This window comes from Delphinapterus leucas, chromosome 7 (assembly GCF_059928025.1).
Source record: "Delphinapterus leucas isolate spDelLeu-1000000601 "Yukka" chromosome 7, BTC_Dleu_Yukka2, whole genome shotgun sequence".
In the NCBI taxonomy this organism is placed as follows: Eukaryota; Metazoa; Chordata; class Mammalia; order Artiodactyla; family Monodontidae; genus Delphinapterus; species Delphinapterus leucas.
Genome location: NC_143135.1, coordinates 6,148,465 through 6,170,169, shown reverse-complemented (window position 1 = coordinate 6,170,169; position 21,705 = coordinate 6,148,465). Strand labels below are relative to the sequence as shown.

The 21,705-nt window shown below is 51.6% G+C and overlaps 2 protein-coding genes across 2 annotated transcripts; one reads left to right on the top strand and one right to left on the bottom strand.

The window, feature by feature from the left end:
* Positions 1 to 450: 450 nt before the first annotated feature.
* CCDC87 (coiled-coil domain containing 87) lies at positions 451 to 6,353 on the bottom strand. Its single transcript, XM_022592262.2, has one exon. It carries the CDS (start codon positions 6,196 to 6,198, stop codon positions 3,571 to 3,573), a length of 2,628 nt encoding a protein of 875 aa, XP_022447970.2. The 5' UTR covers positions 6,199 to 6,353; the 3' UTR covers positions 451 to 3,570.
* CCS (copper chaperone for superoxide dismutase) lies at positions 6,337 to 19,614 on the top strand. Its single transcript, XM_022591355.3, has 8 exons — positions 6,337 to 6,432; positions 6,754 to 6,826; positions 13,293 to 13,430; positions 13,635 to 13,812; positions 14,403 to 14,463; positions 18,972 to 19,049; positions 19,121 to 19,224; positions 19,306 to 19,614. The coding sequence occupies exons 1-8, from the start codon at positions 6,394 to 6,396 to the stop codon at positions 19,457 to 19,459; spliced, it is 825 nt and encodes a 274-aa protein (XP_022447063.1). The 5' UTR covers positions 6,337 to 6,393; the 3' UTR covers positions 19,460 to 19,614.
* Positions 19,615 to 21,705: the final 2,091 nt, after the last annotated feature.

The following is a 21,705-nucleotide window of genomic DNA, read 5'->3' as shown; positions in this document are numbered from 1 at the left end:
TAGTTGTGTGACCTTGGGCAAGTTACATAACCACTTTGTGCCTCAGTTTCCTCATCTGGGCCGTGAAATAACAGTAGTGCCTACCTCACTGCATTGCCATGAGGACTCAATGAGTTACTGCATGAAAAGTGTTTAGAATGGAGTCTGGCACTTAATAATCACTATATAGTATTAGCTAGTGTGATTAAAATTGCCTTTTAAAATAAGTTGTTTTGTTTTTGTTTTTTGCAGTACGCGGGCCTTTCACTGTTGTGGCCTCTCCCGTTGCGGAGCACAGGCTCCGGACGTGCAGGCTCAGCGGCCATGGCTCACGGGCCCAGCTATTCCGCAGCATGTGGGATCCTCCCGGACCGGGGCACAATCCCGTGTCCCCTGCATCGGCAGGCGGACTCTCAACCACTGCGCCACCAGGCAAGCCCTAAAATAAGTTTTAAAACAGAGTCAGTGGGACGCGGGTTCGTGCCCTGGTCCGGGAGGATCCCACATGCCGCAGAGCGGTGGGGCCCGTGAGCCATGGCCGCTGAGCCTGCGCGTCCGGAGCCTGTGCTCCGCAAGGGGAGAGGCCACAACAGTGAGAGGCCCGCGTACCGCAAAAAACAAAAACAAAAAACAAAGCAGAGTCAGTATACTCAGAGACGTAGAGGACAGACTTGTGGTTGCCAAGGTCGGGGAGGGAAGGACTGGGGGTTTGGGGTTAGCAGATGCAAACTAGTATATCTAGGATGGGTAAACAACAAGGTCCAACTGTAGAGCACAGGGAACTATATTCAATATCCTGTGATAAACCATATGGAAAAGAATATAAAAAAGGATGTATATGTGTGTAACTGAGTCACTTTGCTGTACAGCGGAAATTAACACAACATGGTAAATCAACTATACTTCAATACAATTTTCTTAAAAAGGGAGTCAACATAAAGAAAAGTGTTTGATAAACAACAGTACAAGGAAGAGGTGGGCCAGACACAGAAACCCCAAGACCAAGGGGGTGGGGCTGTAGGCTTAGTGAAGTCAGAAGCACCTGGGCCTAGATCCAGTCCCCGCCAGCACTGGTGAACCGTCAGGACTGGACTTCAGCTCTGTGGGTCTCAGCTTCCCAGCGTGGCCAGATCACCAGAAGCCAATGTGCTTGTCCAGCAGCTAAATGACCAATTTGCAGAACTGCCGATTGTTTTTTTCAAGTTGTATTTTACCTCTGGCTTGACATTTTATAAGCAAACAAGCTGGTCACCCAACCGTTCCCCCACTTTCACTGCCCCTGCCCCAGCAACTGCCCGCTCCCCCGAATCATGTCTCACAGTCCTTAACACCACCCTCACTACTGCCTTTGCTCCCACCTGTGCCCCTTCCTCTATTTCAAAAAAAATACAAATAGGGCCCCCCAGACCCTTTCTGGGGCTTCATGATATCAAAACCATTTTCAGGGCTTCCCTGGTGGCGCAGTGGTTAAGGGTCCGCCTGCCGATGCAGGGGACGCGGGTTCGTGCCCCGGTCCGGGAAGATCCCACATGCCACGGAGCAGGTGGGCCCGTGAGCCATGGCCGCTGAGCCTGCGCGTCCAGAGCCTATGCTCCGCAACGGGAGAGGCCACAACAGTGAGAGGCCCGCGTACCGCAAAAAAAAAAAAAAAAAAAAAAATTTTCATAATACTGCTGACACGTTATTTGCCTTTTCTACCCTCCCTGTTTCTGAGTACAGTGTTTTCCAGAGGCTGCATGACGTGCAATATCGCAACAGATGCAGCAGAAACATAAATGAGAATCCAGTTGTCTCCTATTAAGCCAGACATTCAGGAGATTTGCAAAAGAGTAAAATAGCCACTCTTCACTACTTTAAAAAAAAAAGTTGTTTTTCATAACATATTTCTGTAAACACATAATGGGATTAGTGTTAATTTAAATAAATAGTAAGGAACTTCCCTGGTGGTGCAGTGGTTAAGAATCCGCCTGCCAATGCAGGGGACACGGGCTTGAGCCCTGGTCTGGGAAGATCCCACATGCTGCGGAACAACTAAGCCCGTGCACCACAACTACCGAGCCCGTGCTCTAGAGCCCGCGAGCCACAACTACTGAAGCCCGCATGCCTATAGCCCATGCTTGGCAACAAGAGAAGCCACCTAAATGAGAAGCCCGCACACCACAACGAAGAGTAGCCCCTGCTAGCCACAACTAGAGAAAGCCCACGCACAGCAACAAAGACCCAATGTAGCCAAAAAAAAAAAGAATAGTCAAAACCAATTGAAAAGTGGGCAAAGGGCATGAGAATTTTACAGAAAATAACCCAGCTTTTAAATATCTAAAAGATGCAACTTCACTCATAAGACAGATGAGAACACAACTCAAATGAGATGCAATTTTTTCACCTATTAGATGGTAAAGATTAAAAATTTTGATAACACTATTGATGAGAGTGGGGAATTATTATTATCATCATGCAGTGCTGACAATAATGCAAATGGTTACAGCCTTTGTGGAGGGTAATCAGTAATATCTATCAAAATTACAAGTGCTTATGCTTAGATATAATTCCACTTCCAGGAACTTAAACCATAGAAATAGCTGCACATACTAAAGAGATGAACAAGGATTTTTTTAGAGCATTGTTTTTGTTTGTAAATGTCCAACAATAAGAGACTGGTTAAACAAAATAAAAATATACCCAGAGAATTCCCTGGCAGTCCAGTGGTTAGGCCTCCACGCTTTCACTGCGGGGACCCAGGTTCAGTCCCTGGTTGGGTGACTAAGATCCTGCAAGCCGCGTGGTACAGCCAAAAAAAAAAAAAAAACCAAAACCAAAACCAAAAACACCCAGTGGGATACTAGATAGCAATCAAAAAGAATAAGGCAGATCTATGTGTACCGACGTGGAATGAACTTGAGGCAAGCTCATTGGGGAAAAAAGAAAGGGGCAAAACAGGGGACAGCATGCTACTGCTGGTGTAAAGACATGTGTATAGACAACATATTCATGTGTATTCATACATGCATAGGCTATCTCTGAAATCATTTTTACAATGGCCTACAGGCCTTACATAATCTAACCTGCCCCCTGGCACCTTGTCACGACCCCTCTGACTCATCCCTCTTTCCCCTTAGCTCTGCTCCACCTGCATTGGCCACCTTGCTTTTCTGGAACACCCCAGGCACCCGCCTGCCTTATGCTTCCCAATAGCTGGCAGGAACACTGTTGTCCCAGATGTCCATGGGGCTCACTTCCTCCCCTCCTTCAAGCCTCCGTTCAAATCTCCCCTTCCCAGTGAGGCCTACACAGACTACCCTAATAAAGCTACATCCTTCACACTTTATTTCCTCTTGCCCTTCTCTATTGATGCATGAGTTTTTGGCTGTGCTGTTCATGGCTTGACAGAAATAGGACTACTGGGCTTGTGGATTTTTTTATGAGAACTTCATGGTCAAAATAAAGTGCTAATTTCAGTCCCCTGGTAGTTGGAAGCACAGTTTTCCTGAACCCCACACTCCCAGATATTTCTTCTTTCAAAGCAGTCCAGAGGTCTGGGTGAGCTGCTGGGTGTATGGGGGTGAGGGAGGGACCTGAGGACACTTGGCCTGGTCAAAGGGTAATGGGCGTATTCCCAGGGGCTATTAAAGGCTGGCTGCTGAGCTTCCTGGACAGGGCTGACTGATGGGAGGCCCTCTTGGCCCAGACCAGGTGGTGGACCCGCCGCCACTGCTGCAGCCAGTAGAGCATCTCCACTTTGTCATGCTTCATCTTGTCCAGGTAGCGCCGCCCCTTGAAGGTCACTGGCTCACCAAAGACTAACTCGATCTCCTCCAGGAGGGGAACCAAAGGAGCCTCCACTAGACCGAGCCTCTTATGGAGATGGTTGCGGATCTGATTCTCCTCCAGGAAGCGACTCAGGCCCATGTCGGTCTTGTGGAAGAAGCGGTTAGGGTCGGAGGCTTGTCGCTCAAACCACTCCAGTTTCCCCAGCAATATCTCCCGCAGCTGAATGGGCTGCAAGGCCTGCTCCCAGGCACTCACCAGTGATGGCAGCTGCCTCAGGCGGGCATTGGAGCTGTACTTGATGGCCATGTCCAGCCGGTCTTTGTCAGGGACCTCAAGCATGGACCACAGCTGCTCCAGGCGCTTCTGTAGGCTCAGGATTTTGTGAGAGTCTTCCAGGAGGCTGTTGTTCTTAGTTCCCAGCCTGTGCTCCAGCACCGTGTCCCAATCCCACTCTCCTGGCACAAAGTCTGGCTCGTCGTCTTCTAGCAAGGGAGGTGGGTGCTGAATCTTTAGGGACTCTCTGACAGGGGCCACGATCTGCACAGGAACCTCCTCTTCATACATTTGGAAGATGACATGGAGGAAGTCTGTCTCCTGGGTGGTGAGGTACTTGAAGTAGTCACCCACAGACAAAGTCGTTTTCCACCAGTTCAGCCATGAGGCCTTGTCTGACCACTTCTCCCAGCTTTTACGTGCTTGGAGTGATGTGGGAGAGGACATCTTATCAGGGTTGGACTGTAAAGTGTTAGCTCTCAGGGAATAAAGTCCAGCCAGCTTGGTGTTGATGATACGACGCTGTTTTTCTTGACGTAGAAAGGCTGAGGATAGGAAGGCCGACCAGTCTTTATTGGCTGCAGGCTCAACCAGGGGCCCCTGGTCAAAAGAGAAGTGGTCATTAGAGACACGGCTCATCAGCTCCTTGTACACCTCCCTGATGCTACTGCCAAAAGTGCAATCAGTATCCATTTCCTCGATAAGTTTGGGCTCCAGTTCACCAGCCAGGTGGTTGTATAGGACTCCGGCCCCCTCAACGTGGAAGGAATCCAAAAAGTTTCTTGCTGAGACCTGTACAGCAGCTGCCTGGACCACCTGATTTCTTAGCTTCAAAGTAACAGTCACTGGCTGTGGTTCAAGTGGATGGGATCTGGGGGACTGGGGGCTCCACTGCTCTGAGGCTTCCTTCTCCTCAGGGCCCTTCGACATCCTCTGCAGCTCTTCCATGGGATGTGCTGCAGCTGGGCGGTAGGTCAGGGCCCCCGAGAGTGGCGGCAGGCCCGAGTCCAGCGGTGAGTAGCGAGGCCGCCCCAACTGCATGTTCTTCACCCTCTGCTTCAGGTCCTCAGCCGCAGTGTCCCCTGCCAGCTCTGGTTTGCTCTCTGCAACCAGGACCAGTGGGGTTAAGGGGCGAGGAGAGAATGCAGGAAGGCCCAACTCATCTGCTAGTTTCCAGCCCTCACGCAGAGAGGGCATGGACTGGCCCCTCTGGAGCTGGGAGGAGAGGGGCAAGTGGGAGGTGGGGGGAACCTGGCTGGGGGTAGGCACAGAGGACCCAGGCAGTGAGGCAATCTGTGAACTGAAGTTGCTTTCTCTCCCCTTTTGCATGGTGGACAGCCAGCGGAGAGGCTTCTTCTTCAGCTGGGAAATGGACTTCAATTCCTTCACTGGGTCCGGTTCAGGCTCACTGACAAGCTCTCGCGGGCGGCTGAGTTGGATGAGGTAGTTCAGGCTGAGGTTGAAATATGGCACTTGGGCAAAGCCAGTGCTGTGATGCCACGGGATAGGGCAGAGCCTGAAAGCCGCAGTGGGGCCGAGGGGGCGCAGTCTGGGCACGCAGACTTGGACCTGCCCTTCCTTCAGCAGGGCGCGGAAGTCGGCGAGCAGGCCACGGTAGACCTCGGGGCCGGTGAGGAAGACTGTGCAGTCCCTGGCGAGGCTGGCGGCCAACCGGGTGAGCGTGGCTGATTCGGTGAAGACAGCTGCGGGGGTCGACATGATCTTCTGAAGGTGCAGGTAGCGTATGAAGAGCTGCTCGCTGCTGAGCAGCACGTAGACCAGGAGCCGCTCCCGCAGCCTCTGATTGTTCAAGTGGCTCAGACCAGGTTCGGTGGGGGGCTCCTGCCAGCTGCACTTTAGCTCATCCAGGATGACCTCGGTGAAACGGAGTCGTACCTTGAGAGGCGCGCGCGCCTCCAGCCCGCTGTTGGCCAGCCGCTCCGCTACCTGGCGGCAGAGCGACGCCACCGTCAGCCGTGAGACCGGTAGGGGCAGCAGCATCAGGACCTCCTGCGAGAGGCGCTTCTGAGACTCTGTGCGCGTCGTCGTGCGGGGGAAGAGCGACAGCGGACGCAGCAACCGGTGGTAAAACCGCTGGAAGTCGGGCTTATACGGCTCCATCTTACACCAGGCGGCGCTGGCGGCGCCGGCGGTTACTAAGGCAACGAGGGGCCGCATGGCCCAAGTGCGCCTGCGCAGCCCTTGCCCGCCACGGCGTGGACGTGGGTGGGTGGGATGCAGAATCTTGCGTGCGCTCGCAACGGGAGGCGGGGCAAGGAGTGGCTTCCGGGGCTCCGCCTCTCCCGACGCGTCTCAGGGTTGGCGCCACAGGACCTGGACAGTTCGGGTCGTCAGGTGGTGACTGCTTTCGGGATGGCATCGGACTCGGGGGACCGCGGGACTGCCTGCACGGTGAGGGTCGAGGCCTCGTGTGGGAGCCTCGCAGGGGCGAGAGCCTCGGCCCCTGGGGTGATCGTTAACTTGAGAATGGGGGAAGGAGCGTACACCTGGGTTGGGGCCTGGGGTCCAGGCTGGAATGTGAGAGTAGCAGGGCCCTTGGCGTTAATGTTGAGGGGTGTTGCTCCTGGAATGATCGTGAGTGATAATGAAGAAGGCGCTTGAGGAGGGGTCACGTGGGGCGTTACTCCAGGCCTTTGGGGGTGGTCGCAGGGAAGGTAGTGAAACAGGGCCACGCAAGAAGGTTCCCTAGCTCTCATCGGCCCGTCCTTGCAGCTGGAGTTCGCGGTGCAGATGACCTGTCAGAGCTGCGTGGACGCGGTGCGCACGTCCCTGCAAGGGATAGCAGGTAAGAACCAGATTAACTTTTCAGTGCGCAGTCAGGAGGCCTCTGGGAGGGGCAGGCAAATCTCTTAGACCAACCCTACTCCCATTTGCAGATGCAGAAATTGAGACCTGGAGAGAGGAAGGAACGTTCTCAGAGTCACGTAGGGACCCAGAGGCGGAGTCTAGAGTGCAGGTCTCAGGCCTGCCCTGCCAGATTCTTCTACTGGCTCTGCCTGCCCTTCTGGTGTCTTAAACCTCCAGTGCCTGGAGGGTGAGGAGGGAGGCAGAGTGTAGTCCCCCCCTACAGGGGTTTTCCCTGGAACACAGGCAGTTCTTGCTTGAGAAACAAAATAATCTTGACAAAGCAAACAGCAGCCCTAGCCATGTTCCATCTTAGGCGGCCCTGATTCTTTTTTTTTTTGGCTGCTTTAGGTCTTCATTGCTGCACTTTCCCTAGTTGCGGCGAGCGGGGGAGGTGCGCGGGCTTATTGCCGTGGCTTTTCTTGTTGCGGAGCACGGGCTCTAGGGCGCGGGCTTCAGTAGTTGTGGCACGTGGGCTCAGTAGCTGTGGAGCACAGGCTTAGTTGCTCCACGGCATGTGGGATCTTCCCGGACCAAAGATTGAACCCATGTCCCCTGCATTGGCAGGCTTAACTACTGCACCAACAGGGAATTCTGGCCCTGATTCTTAAAAGCCAGCTAGCTGGTCTGGAGGTGACCAGACACAATCGGAAAGATCTGAGAAGGCAGAGCCACCAGCATGGCCGTGGGAACTGCCTGCCTTTGATTCTGTCAAATGTTTATCCAGTCATTCAGGTATAGACCAGACACTGGGGGCTTTTTAGGGAAAAGTGTTCACAAGTGTTTCAGGCACAGCCTCTGCCCTCAGGTAATATGAGCACACAAGCATTGCGCTGGGAAGAGCAGTTCTTGGAGGAGCTGCCATGTGATGGCTTCTGAAACTGGGACATTGGTGGCACTTGGCTCTGTATAAGGCAGCAGTGTGTCCTAGGTCTTCGGGGTATGTGCTCTAGAGTCAGACTGTTTGGGTTCAAATCCCCCCTTTGCCACTTACTGGCACTAAGACCTCGTGCATGTTACTTTTTGTGTCTGTTTCTTCAGTGTTTAAATGGGCAAGGTAATGGAAGCTACCCCAGAGGTTCATTGTGAAGAGTAAATTAGTTAATACATGTAAAAGCACTTTAGAAAGGTCTTTGGCATGTAGTGAGAGCCCACTAAATCTTAGGAATTATGAGAGGCAGGGCTTATAGGTGGTAAGCTGGTTGGGCAGAGGCATGAGGGGACAAAACTTTTTTTTTTTTTTTGGCCGCACTGTGCGTCATGTGGGATCTTAGTTCCCCCACCAGGTATCGAACCTGTGCCCCCTGCAGTGGAAGCGCAGAGTCTTAACCACTGGACCGCCAGGGAAGTCCCTGATCTTTTTTAAGTTGTTCAAACTGGCTTATTTAGGGGTTCCATTTTCACTCCTCAATAGATTTTATGTATTTCTCATATGCTTCCTCACCCATTAGTTCATCTAGTTCTGAGGTGTTCCTGAATGTCATCTTGATCAGCCAACCATCTTCATAACAACATTTGTGGACAAGTCCTGGATTTTCTGCAAGAGCTTCATTCATATCAGTTACTTCTCCTGATAGAGGAGACTAGAGTTCACTAGCAGCTCTCACACTTTCCAAAGCACCAAACTGCTCTTGTTGGTTCAGTTTTGTCCCAACTTCAGGCAGACTACAGTAAACAACATCTCCCAAAGCGTCCTGTGCAAAATTGTTGATTCCCACTGTTCCAACACCATTTCACTTTGTTAGCCATTCATGTTTGCCCATGAATCTTATGCATGGAGAGCAGAGCGGGGCTGGTGCGCAGCGGCCGGGCAGCGCCTGCCCTCAGCCCCCAGAGCGCTTGGTGCTGGCTTCCAGTGCCGTGTTTGCAGAGGGGGACAGATCCTAAAGCTGGGTTTGCTTTGACTATGTGTTTGGGAATGAGGGGTGAGTGTCTGAGAAAACTGAGCCATTCCACTGAGAGTGGAGTGTTCTGACCAAAGCTTTCCAAAGCTGTTGGACTCTACCTCCTGTAAAACATTCTTAGTGGGAGAGCAGACAGCTGGACTTCTGTTGGACATAGGGCAGTTTTTAGCCCTCTGCAGGTTTCTTAGAGACCAGATAAAGACTTCTGGTGACTACATTTTCTGGTCTGGGAAACTGGAAGCAGCTTGGCTTTCTCATGGGCTGGCTTCCCAGATGCAGAGAGGGAGACAGAAAGAGTGATCGGGTGATTTGCCCTCTCCAGGAGGCCTGGGCTTTGGGGAAGAAGGCTCTGCTCTCCTCCTAGGGCTAAGTGGGAGGACCTCCCAGCCCAAGGCTCACTTCCTTGAACTCTTATCACCCACCCTAGAGTCCCCTACGGCCTTATCTTTTCCCCCTCTCTGGGCTCTGAGCTAAACAGGTACTACTGACCAGGCCACACTCCACACCAGCCAAACCAAACTGCTGCTCAGCTGGGGAGCCAACCTTCTTGGTTCAGACTCAGGTCAAGGTTTTGGGAATTGCAGTCACAAGGAGCTTCCCACTGGGGCCCTCCCACTTTCAGTGCAGAGAAGCAGCTCTTCTTAGGAGACCCCAGAGCAGCAACCTACCTGTGCCAAAGCCAGTCCATCAGAAAGTCTTGTCTGCTGTGTCTAAAACTCTTTTTCTGTACTTTGGGCTTCACACCAAACCAGACCACCTCACCTCACCACAACCCACATGAGAACCTCATCTTTGGGCCCTCTGTTGCCCTTTCTGATAGGTTCTTCACATAGAAACCAGAGTGATTTTTTTCCTTTTTTATTTTCAATGATTTGATTTGATTTTATTTTTTGGCTGCACCGCGTGGCTCGTGGGATCTTAGTTCCCCAACCCGCTGGTCGAACCTGCATCCTTGGCAGTGAAAGCCTAACCACTGGACCGCCAGGAAATTGCTAAGAATGATTTTTTAAATCATACATCAGATGTTGTCACTGCTCTGCTTAAAATCCTGTGAAAGTACTAATATTTAAGAGCTTCCCATAGGCCAGGCACTGTTCTAAGTCCTCTATATGAGATAACTCGTTTAGGCCTTCAGTAGCCCGCTGAAGTAGGTCGTATTGTTATCTCCATTTGCAGAGGAAGAAACTGAAAAGAAAACAGAAAGGTTGAGTAAGCTAAGGCCACACAGCTAGTAGGTGGCAGACTCAGAATTTCAACTCCAGAGCCCACACCCTCAACCACTGTACTCTGTGGCCTCTGCCAATGGCCTCCCCTTGCATTAAAATTAAATTCCAGATTCTTTCCTGTTGCCTGCAGGGCTTTGTTTCATTGGTTTCCACTTACAACTTTGTATCTTATCATTCTCTTTACTCCAGCTCCAGCCACTGGGCCTTTCTCTTCCTAGAACACGTAGATGTTGTTCCTGCCTCAGGGTCTTTGCCCAAACTGTACCCTCTGCTGGAATGCTCTTCCCTGACTACACTCAGGCCTTTGCTTAAAGGCTCAGAGAAACTTTCCTTCACCAGCCTAAGTGGCTCACCCCCCAGTTGTTCCCCAATACCTGTTTCATTGAGCACACTTTGCACTATCTGAATCTCCCTGTGCATGTGTTTGATATCCATATTCCTGTGCTGGAACACATGCTGCTTTATGGGGCGGAGACATCACCTGACTTGTTCCCTGCTGCATCCCTACTGCCTGGAACGGGGCGCATGATAGGCACTTAGTGTACATTTGTTAAATGAATGAATAGGCAAGTGAATCCCTCACACTGCATGCTTACTTGAGCTCTGGGAGCCTCAGACAATCCTTTGGGGCCCAGTCCTTCTTCCTGTGGGGCAAGGGGACCAAGCATCAGCTCTGGAGTTGGACAGGCTGCCTTCTGAGCTTTGCGATCTCGAGCCAGTTGAGAAGCCCTCCAGCCTCATTTCTTCACTTGCCAGAGGAGGACAGTATCACTGTCCTGATGTGTGTAAAGCTGAGCACACAGCTCTTGGCATTCCCTAGAGGCTCAGAGTTCCCTGCCGTCCTCCCTACCACTTTGGCATCCAGAGGCACCTCTGGGTGGACCTGGAGCTCCAAGGCTTCACGCTAGGTGGCCCAGGATGAGACATTGTGTTAAGTGACAGGCAGTTGGGTTATTTGGGGGGTTTTCTTCTGGCAGAATTGCCCGGTACTTGCCAGGGAGGAGATGGGTGTGTCTGTCTGATTTCTGTTTACAAATTCGGCCCCTCCCCCAACAGTGTCACCGATGGGGCAGGGGATCTGTAGAAGCAAGACCGTGGGACCCTTTGTAACCACAGGCCAAACAGTCCTGCCTCTTGGGTGCTACTTCCTCCCAGTACCATCTCCCCGTTTTGCCTCGAGTTGGAAGGAATCTGAACAGCTGAGGTTCCTTGTGTGTGCCTCAGAGACTGTTATTCCCATCTCTGCCTGATGGTTAATCCAGGTGTAGTCTTGATTCTCCCACAGCCCATGAGCTCCCTGCGGACTAGGACTGGTGCTTTCCCTGACCCTGGCCTCCTCCAGGCCCAGCACACATTTGTTGAACGAATACAGGGTGGGGGTGGTGGTAGGTGGGGGAACCAAGGATGAAGGGAATGCAGACAGTCAGTGCAGCCTTCAGTTCACACAGCATTGGCTCAGCAGAGGGACATGCCTCGCTTAACCTGTCTTCTGGGCTGCCCAGGGCTCCCGGCTCCCATGGGCTCTACCCTGCCAGAGCAACAGACACACTTACTAAGATCAGAGCAGAATGGTTTTAAGCTCCACAGGTGAGATCATTCCTCAGAGTTCCCAGCCATCCCCTGTGCTCTGGCTCAGGATTCAAGAGTTCTCTTAAAAGGCTTATGAGCCCTGAATGAAAGAGAAGCCCCTTCTCGTCCTTCTTTGAGGTGGCTCGATGGCCCTCAAAACTGAGCATGTGTCAGAATCGTCCCGCAGGTTGTGTATACACCAGGGTGACTTCAGGGATTTGGAGGGCAGTTGAGACTCTCTGACTTTTGAACCTGACCCTTGTGGACCACACAGAGCTCCTGCCTACACAGAGGATTGTAATCAGTGCAGCATGAGTTACATAGGAGAAGTGGGAACTGCCACAGGAGGATGGAGGAGGGGGCGCCAAGCCAGCCTGGAGGCTGGAGCTGCTTCTCAGGGTGAACAGTATTCAGGTGAAGTGCTCGGGCTCTGGAGCTAGGCTGCCTGGGATGAGTTCCAGTCCCACCATTCACTACTTCGTGACTTGGAGCAAGTTGCTTAACTTCTCTATGCCTCAGTTTTCTCATCTGTAAAGTGGGGATAATAGTGCCCAACTCACAGGGTTACTGCATTAATACAGGTAAAGTACGAAAAAGCCCACAGTGCATGTTCAATAAATGTTAGCTTTCAGGATAGTGGTGATAGCCCCCTCTTTTTTATGTGTGCCAGCTTTATTGAAATATTCATATATCATAAAATTCATCCATTAAAGTATACAGTTCAGTGGTTTTTAGTATATTCACAGAGCTGTGCAACCATTACCACTATCAGTTTTCCATTTCATCACCTTATGAAGAAAATTGTACCTTTCAGCTATCACCCTCCTACTTCCCTACCCACTAATCTACTTTCTGTCTCTATAGATTTACCTCTTCTGGGTATTTCATCCAGAATGACATCATCTAATATGTGCTCTTTGTGACTGGCTTTTACTTAGCATAATGTTTTTAAGGGTCATCCACATTGTAGCATGTATCAGTGCTGAATGCCTTTTTATGGCTGAATAGTAAGTATTCCATTGCATGGGTACACGTTTTGTTTATCCACTCATCATTTGATGGGCTTTGGGGCTGTTTTCACCTTTTGACCATCATGAGTAATGTGGCTATTGATAGCCCCCTTTTATACAAACATTTTTTTTATTGTTTAATTTTTAAAAATTGAAGTATAGTTGATTTACAATGTTGTGCTGAAACATTTTTAAAAGAACTATCTGTGTTTCAAAAGTTATAAATAGGGGCTTCCCAGGTAGCGCAGTGGTTGAGAGTCCACCTGCCTATGCAGGGGACGCGGGTTTGTGCCCCGGTCCGGGAAGATCCCACATGCTGCGGAGCGGCTGGGCCCGTGAGCCGTGGTCACTGAGCCTGCGCGTCCGGAGCCTGTGCTCCGCAACGGGAGAGGCCACAACAGTGAGAGGCCTGCGTACCGCACACACACACAAAAAAAGTTATAAATAATGCCTGGCATGAAATAAGAATTCACAACACTCCTGGGGGCAAGATGGCATTATCCCCACGTTATTCATAAAGAAATAAACTCAGAGAGGTTAAGGGACTTACACAGCTAGAAGGCAGCTTCAGAGCTTGCCTCCGACCATAGGAAAGTTGGTTAAGATGGGGATGGGGAATGGCCCCCGATTTTCTCTTCCCTGCTCCCAGCACAGGGGTGCCAGCCCTCTGCTGCCCACTGTCCCTTGTCTTCTCCCAGGTGTCCAGAGTGTGGAGGTGCAGTTGGAGAACCAGATGGTCCTGGTACAGACCACCCTGCCCAGCCAGGAGGTGCAGGCCCTTCTAGAACGCACTGGGAGGCAGGCAGTACTCAAGGGCATGGGCAGTGGCCTGTTCCGTGAGTAACCTTGGCCTTGGCCTCTCTGGGAGGGAGGTGACCTGGGTGTGGTACAGATCCAACCATGGCCTTTGGGGGCTTGGGTTGGCGTGGCTTTAGGGACCCCACGAAGTTATGGGGGCTCTCTACACGTCATTTCCAAGTTGATAAATGGGTGGGGCTGGGTGAGGTGACGAGCCAGCCCTGGTGTTTAATACCTTACAGAGAATCTGGGGGCAGCAGTGGCCATTCTCGGGGGGCCTGGCCCTGTGCAGGGAGTGGTGCACTTCCTACAGCTGACCCCTGAGCGCTGCCTTATCGAGGGGACCATTGACGGCCTGCAGCCTGGGCTGCACGGACTGCACGTCCATGAGTTCGGAGACCTCACAAGGAACTGCAACAGGTGAGTCCTCTGTAACCTCCCTGTAGCATCCTTATTGCCCCAGTTGTACACCCACATAAGTGCAGGGGGCTGTGTTCAGCTTTTTACACACTCTTTCACATTTGGTTCTCACAAGTACCCTGGGAGGCATACACACAAAGGCCCAGTCTACAGATGAGAAAACTGAGACTCAAAAAGGTTAAATGACTTGTCAAAGACCCTAGAGCATGTAAATGGTAGAGTGGGGATTTGAACCAAAATCTGACCTAGACACTCCTGCTCATAGCCACCTTACTGCCTCCGAGATGGAAGGGTGACTCCTAGACACGGGAGAGTCAGGTCTCCATGTCATGGTGTTTGTCATGCTGTCATGCCATTAGTTATTTACTCATCTGTGTCTCGCCTGGAAGCTTATTGAGGGCAGGTCCCATGACTGATTCTTCTTAGTGCCCTCAACTCAGAGCCTGGCACAGAGTGGGCCTGTGTGTTGAATGAGTGGATGAATGAATAAGTGAGTGAATGAATAAATGAAACAAATGTAAAGTAAGAGGATGGATCACCTGGCCTGTGAGCTATTGTTTCACTGCCCACCTGCTTTCTTTCCTTCTTAGCTGTGGGGACCACTTTAACCCTGATGGAATGTCTCATGGGGGTCCCCAGGACTCTGACCGGGTAAGTGAAAGCCCAGAATCCTAACCACTAGGCCACCAGGGAACTCTCTGACCAGGTAAGTATTGTTTTTAGACTGAGAGAGAACCCAAGGTCTCAGAGGCAGGGCACGCAGCTCTTGGGGCCTGAAAGTATGATTCCTTTTTGTTGGGGTCATTTTCCCTCACTTTTTTGGTTCCATTTAGAAACATTTATTGACACTTTCTGTGTTGAAGGCCTGCTCCCTAAGACTCACAGTCTGGTGAGGGAGACACTGAGAACTCCTTGGTTGCAGTGCAGTGAGAGAATCCTTGCAGGAGCCTGTCGGAGGCCCTGGGAGCCCAGAGCAAGTTCCTGACGCAGCCCGAGGGGCACATGCAATGGGAGAAAGCTTCCTGGAGAAGGTGATGGTGTGGAAGTTAAAGGTTTTACCTAAACTAAAAAGGCCATCCCAGAACTTCTCTCGTGGTCTAGTGGTTAAGACTCCTCACTTCCACTGTGGAGGACATGGGTTCGATCCTTCATCGGGGAAGTTCCGCATGCATCATGGTGTGGCCAAAAAAAAAAAAAAACAAAAAACAAAACGCTGTCCCTGACGCTGCAGCTTCTGGCCCTGGAGTTTAATTTTACCCCAGAGAATTGTTTCCCCATCAGCAGTGAGTCACATGCTGCCTTAATGATTCTTGCCTTATCTGAGTACTACTTGTTCTGTTAGTTACTCAATGTTTTTATTTAAATTGACTGATTTTTTTTCCCCTTAGGTAAATTTAGTTATTTTTAACATTTTAATCTATCACTGAAGGTTTCAAACAAGTTCTAAAAGTGGAGAAACTAGAGTCCCGAACCCCCATGTCCCTGTCACCCAGTTACCAACTCGTGGCCAGTCCTGCTTCATCTACACCCCTGGCCCTTCTCCACCATTATTTTGAAGAAAATCAAGACATCATTCATGTAATTAAGGTAGATTTATTTTTAACAAGAAACTTGATATGGCCACAGAAAATAGGAAACCAGTACTTCTAGCCCCAAGAGGAGGATCATTGTGAAGATAAATCAGTGCAGACCTAAAACGTGTCATTAGGGTCCTGCTAGGGACTACGGCCTGCTTTATCGTTGTCAGGGTGATTAGTGAATGTCAGAGAGGCGTTAAAGACGTTTTAACACCAAGCTGAAATTTTGTCCTGGATGTCATGCCAGGAGGACGGCCTCCTCTCTCAGTGATGGGATGTTTCCTAACACCCTGTCCACACACACCTGATTCCGTCTCCTCCGCCTGCGGTGCTATGTGTTCCCCTCCTCAGGGATTCAGAGGGGATCATGCCTCTGAGCCACACACCAGGCCACTTGCTCCTCCGCCCAGTCCTGGAAACGCCTCCCCCTCCTTAATCTTCCTACCGCAAAAGACCCCAACGCCCGGCACAGCAAAAAGTGCCAGGTGTGAGCAGCAGATGTCCCAAAGGAAAACAAGATAAAGCAGAAGTGGCTCTTCTTGCTGCTTGCTCGTCAGCCCCATCATGCAGCCCCACCCCCCCGTGTGCAGGGGAGGGCAAACAAATGAAAACATGGTGTGTGTTTCTTAATTCATGTAAGTGATTTTTGTTTTTTTGGACTTTTGACAGCTCTGTCACATTTCTAGTGATCAAAGTTTTTACTCCTTGCCCCCCGCCCCCTGGGGAGTGGGGGAAGCCTTTCTGTTGGGTCCATTGCATAGTGTCATACTTGCATTCTGTGTGTCAGTTATCTATTGCCGAGAGTCAAATTACTCCAAACTTAGGGTTTTTTGGGTTGGTTTTTTTTTTTTTTTTTTTTTTTGCGGTACGTGGGCCTCTCACTGTTGTGGCCTCTCCCATTGCGGAGCACAGGCTCCGGACGTGCAGCCTCAGCGGCCATGGCTCACGGGCCCAGCCGCTCTGCGGCATGTGGGATCCTTCCGGACTGGGGCACGAACCCGTGTCCCCTGCATCAGCAGGCAGACTCTCAACCACTGCGCCACCAGGGAAGCCCTTTGGGGTTTTTTTTGGCCAAGCTGCTCGGCTTGTGCGGATATTAGCTCCCCAACCAGGGATCGAACCCACAGCAGTGAAAGTGCCAAGTCCTAACCACTGGACCACCAGGGAACTCCCAGGTTTAAAACAAACAACAAGCATTTGTCATCTCACAGTTTCTCTGGGGTAGGAATTCGGGCACAGCTTAGCTGGGGACCTCTGTCTTCGGGTCTCTCAAGGCTCGATGTGGGGAGGACCCGCTTCCACACGAGCTCATGTTGCTGTTGGCCGGCCTCAGGGCCTCCCTGGCTGTTGGCCAGAGACATCAGTCCTTTGCCAGGTGGGCCTCTCCCTAGGCCAGCGCACAGTACAGCAGCTGGCTGCCGTCAGAGCAAGTGAGTGAGAGAGAAGGCGTCCAAGACTGAAGCCACACTCCTTTTGTAACGTAAGCTTGGAGGTGACGCCAGGTCCAGCCCACCCTCGTGGTGGAGCGCACAGGGTGTGAATCCAGGGGGTGCATCTTAGAGGCAGTCTTCCTCATTGAAGCCTTGAAAGGTGCTGAGCAGGAATCAGGCAGGTGAAGAAGGGAGAGTGGGAATGGAGGCTCAACAGGGGACGCCCCGTAGACAAAGCCCTGGAGGCTTGAACCGGCAAGAAGGAGGTCTGGGAACTGGCAGCCCTATGCCTCTTAGGAAGTGGAGTTTCTGAAGGGCCAAAGACCCCCTCGTGACCTGTGCCTTGGCCTGGGCCTCTCTCGGGGCAGGGCATCTGAAGGGGCTGGAGCCAGCTGCTATCTTGTACCCGAGCCCTTGGTATAGGCAGAGGAAGACTTGAGCGAGAGCTACGTGTCCAAGCAGCCATGATGACTGGCATGTTCCTTTTGGATTTCAGCGTCTGGTTTTGTCCAGACAGAAGTGAATTCAGTGTGGGGATTTATGTCCAAGCCTGGTTGTCCCTTTGCACATCTCCTAACTGGTTTCTAAGCTTCCTTCCCTTCTCTCCGCATCCACCTCCAGTCCTTTCCCTTCATGCACGGTATTAGAGGAATTGTTCCAAAGCATGGAGTGACAAGGTCACACCCCTGCCTGAAACCTTTCTTAACTCCCCAGTACCCAAGGGGACAGATCTCACGTGGCTACTTGGTGTGACGTTCAGTGCCACCTGGCCCAGTTCCACCCACCCGTGTGCAGGGGAAGGACTAGAAAGCCTGCGTCTCCTGACCCTCTGCTGCCGGATCATGCCTCTGAGCCACACACCAGGCCACTTGCTCCTCCGCCCAGTCCTGGAAACGCCTCCCCCTCCTTTATCTTCCTACCGCAAAAGACCCCAACACCCGGCACAACAAAAGTGCCAGGTGTGAGCAGCAGACGTCCTAAAGGAAAACAAGATAAAGCAGAAGTGGCTCTTCTTGCTGCTTGCTCGTCAGCCCCGTCACACAGTGACATGCTTTGTGACCCTGCTTTGCGGCAAGGCCATGTGTACCAGCCCATGTTGGCTCAGGCTCTTACTTCTGCCCAAGTGTCAGGTTGGGGGCAATTTATTTGCACAGACAGTCGTGGGTCTCTGGGACTCATCAGCAGGGCCTTGTCACCAGGAAACACACTCACTATTGTGCTAACCCTATGTTTTGTAATCACTAGTCTGTTCCATGTCTGTCTCCTCACCATGCTCTGAACCCCTTGAGGGGTGTTGACCACATATACACCATCACCTCCCACCCTGCCTGGCAGAGGGTATCTGATGTAGGCGGAGCTCAGTAGCTGTGTTAGGACATTTTTAAAAATATATATTTATTTATTTATTTGGCTGCACCGGGTCTTAGTTGGGGCGTGCGGGATCTTTTTAGTTGCGGTGTGCAGAATCTTTTTAGTTGTGGCATGCGGGATCTTTAGCTGCGACATGCAGGATCTAGTTCCCTGACCAGGGATAAAACCCGGGCCTCCTGCATTGGGAGCGCAGAGTCTTAGCCACTGGACCAGCAGGGAAGTCCCAGGACATTTTTATTACCTTCAAGGGAGAAGGTGGGCAGAACCAGGTGTTGGGGGCAGGAGACACCCTTTGCCCCTGTGTTTCTTCTTTTCCTGGAGGCCGGACGTCAGGGAAGGGATGCTGGCTGCCTCTGATGGTCAAGAAGCCAAGCTTGGCCAACTTAAGCCCAGGGGACCTGCAGACTACCAGGGGCTCACAGAGTCATCGGGAGGCTGGAGAAGTGGGCTTGGAAAAGAGCAGGAACCAGGCTAGATTCTGAGGCTTGGATGCAGACTGGGCAGCAGCCTTGTAGGAGAAGCAGCCTGGTCTAGTGACATGACTTCCTAGGGAGGGAGTCACTGGCCGTTTTCAGCGTGCTGTCATTCAGCATGCCCAGGATTTTAGTTCCAGGGAGAGAGAGTCCAGTTGCCTTCCTTGTGTCCTGGGCTGTCCCTTCATCCTACCAGACTGGACCCATAGGAGGACACTGGTACTTTGAGGAAGGGGACCCAGATACTGGGAAGCCAGAAGTTAGCAGCCATGTCCCACGTGCCCTTTCCCCCCCGGGTCTCATTGCAGCACCGCGGAGACCTAGGGAACATCCACGCTGAAGCTGATGGCCGAGCCGTCTTCAGGATAGAGGATGAGAGGCTGAAGGTGAGGTGGAAAAGAAGGTGGGGACCTTTCCTAACAGGTCCACTGTCTGAGGTCTTTGTCTCCCCTCAAAGGTGTGTGATGTGATTGGCCGAAGCCTGGTCGTCGATGAGGGAGAAGACGACCTGGGCCGGGGTGGCCATCCCTTGTCCAGGATCACAGGGAACTCAGGAGAGAGGTGAGTGCTCTGCCCGCAGTGCCCGCGGAGACCGGGAGGGGCCAGGCAGGTGCTCATCTCAACCCCACTGCTCTTCCGCAGGTTGGCCTGTGGCATCATTGCACGCTCTGCTGGCCTTTTCCAGAACCCCAAGCAGATCTGCTCCTGCGACGGGCTCACCATCTGGGAGGAGCGAGGCCGGCCCATCGCTGGCGACGGGCGAAAGCAGCCCGCCAGTCCCCCCGCCCACCTCTGAGCATAGCCTCAGCCTCGGGTCTGTCACTGTCCTCCCTTCTGAGCACTTCCAGAGGAAGGCCCTGCTCACCCAGTCCTAGGAGAACTAGTGTGTGGGGTGTGTAGGGGTTGCTGTGATCTTCCCTTGACAAATTAAAGTTTTATTTTCATATGGAACTTGGTGTTTTGTCCATGTCCTGTTGTCCCTTAATGGGCTTAATAACCACAGTCCCTCTGCCTCTGTCCTCCCTGTCGAGGGCCACCTCTTGGCTTTAGAGGCAAAGAAAACTGGATTCAAAGCCACACAGTTCCTGAGGGCCGTATCCTTCTCCTCAGGGTCAGAGTGAAGGACCATAGCAGACATATTTCTGTTTGTGGCCTGTCCCCCTCCCTTCACTATGGCCAGTTGGAACCAAAATGGACACCTGACCCACACAGGGCCTTGCTTTCCCAGAGAAATCAAAGTGGATCCAGCTTTAGTTTCTCCCTGGGGTTGGATCTATAACATGGGAATATGGGAACTGTGGGTGGGCCTCTTCTCCCTGCATTATGGACCGAGTATCAGAAAAAGCTCATCAGCTGAGGAGGAAGAATGAGGCAGATGCACACGGAGAACCTAAGAGTCGCAGGAGAATGCCAGATGCTCCGGAGTCCGCACTCTGGGCCTTTCCTGAGGCCAACGACCTCCTGATCTGGGAGTCAAGAGACCATGCCCCCACCAATGCATCATCACCCACTTTCTAAAAAAAATTAATGTGGCTTGAGTTGATTTCCTTACTCGCAAGTAAAAGACTCTTAATTAATCGAGTAAGTAAAGTGTTTGGCACAGGGCCTGGCACAGGGTAAATTAAGGGAACAGTGCCTGTGATTCTGAGGCCAAATGCAGCCCCTGGAGGCAGACCCAGCCAGGCTTCCCTCTCACAGGGATGGCCGATGTCCAAGGACATCGAATTCCTTGGGGAATTGGGACCGGGAATTCTGGGGCTTCGCAATCATCTGTTGTGCCCCCTGCCCCCACTGGACTGTGTCATGCTTGCTCATCCATGACGAAGCTGCTTTTGTGACATGGTAGGCTGGCAGAGTGCAAACTTTGCCCCTTACACTGCCCGCTTGGAACAAGGTGGGTGGATTTACAGCCAGCTGGCCTTGGCTTAGAGGCACCTGGCTCTGCTCCCATTCTCCAGGCCCTGTCTGTTTCCCTCTCAAGACTGCTCTCTCTGCCTCTAGCCCTGCTCTTTTCTCGCCAAACCTATGCTGGTTGCTTTCCAGCTCCCCTTGGTTCCTGGGGAACCAAGTCCTTTTAAGCCTGGGGCCCAGGCTGTCTTTCTCCACCTCAGAATCATTGCAGGAACTCCCCTTGGACTCTGCTCACAGCCAACTCCTGACCTCCTCTCACCTTCATTCTGGAATTCTAGCTGGATTTAACCCATTTATGGCTAAACCGCTCACCATCCCCTGCCACTCTTTTTCTACTCCTAAGGGATCAGTATCCCCATTAACTTTTCTCTCTTCTAAACTCTTAGCCGTGTGGTTTTCAAACTTCGTTTTTAAATCACAGAACACTGTTCAAATACCTTGAAACCCTATCTGTAAAGCAGAAGTGGAACTACAGCCAAAGATGCTTAGCTCTGACTAAGCTTCCCAAAAACCCTGGGGCTTCAGGGAGCACAGGTGGAAAATCTTTGCCAAATTCAGGCATTTTCGTGTTCTCTCTCAACTTCTGCCATGTCCACCAACCATCTGTACTATCATTTACCAAATACTATTCTTTAAATTAATTCACTTTTAAACTTAATTAAAAAGGAAAATTTAGGGCTTCCCTGGTGGCGCAGTGGTTGAGAGTCGGCCTGCTGATTCAGGGGACACGGGTTTGTGCCCTGGCCCAGGAAGATCCCACATGCTGCAGAGCGGCTGGGCCCGGGAGCCATGGCCGCTGAGCTTGCGCTTCCGGAGCCTGTGCTCCGCAACAGGAGAGGCCACAACAGTGAGAGGCCCGCGTACCACAAAAGAAAAAAAAAGGAAAATTTAATCATATTAGCTAAAACCTGTATAATGATGATTAAGTGCCAGACTCTATTCTGAACACTTCACATGCAGTAATTCATTGAATCCTCATGACAATACTACAAGGTAGGTTCTGTTTTTGTTTTTGTTTTTTTCTTGGCCACGCCACGTGGCTCGTGGGATCTTAGTTGGCGGTGAAAGCTCGAGTCCTAACTACTGGACTGCCAGGGAATTCTCAGTCTGTTATTATCCTATGTCACAGAT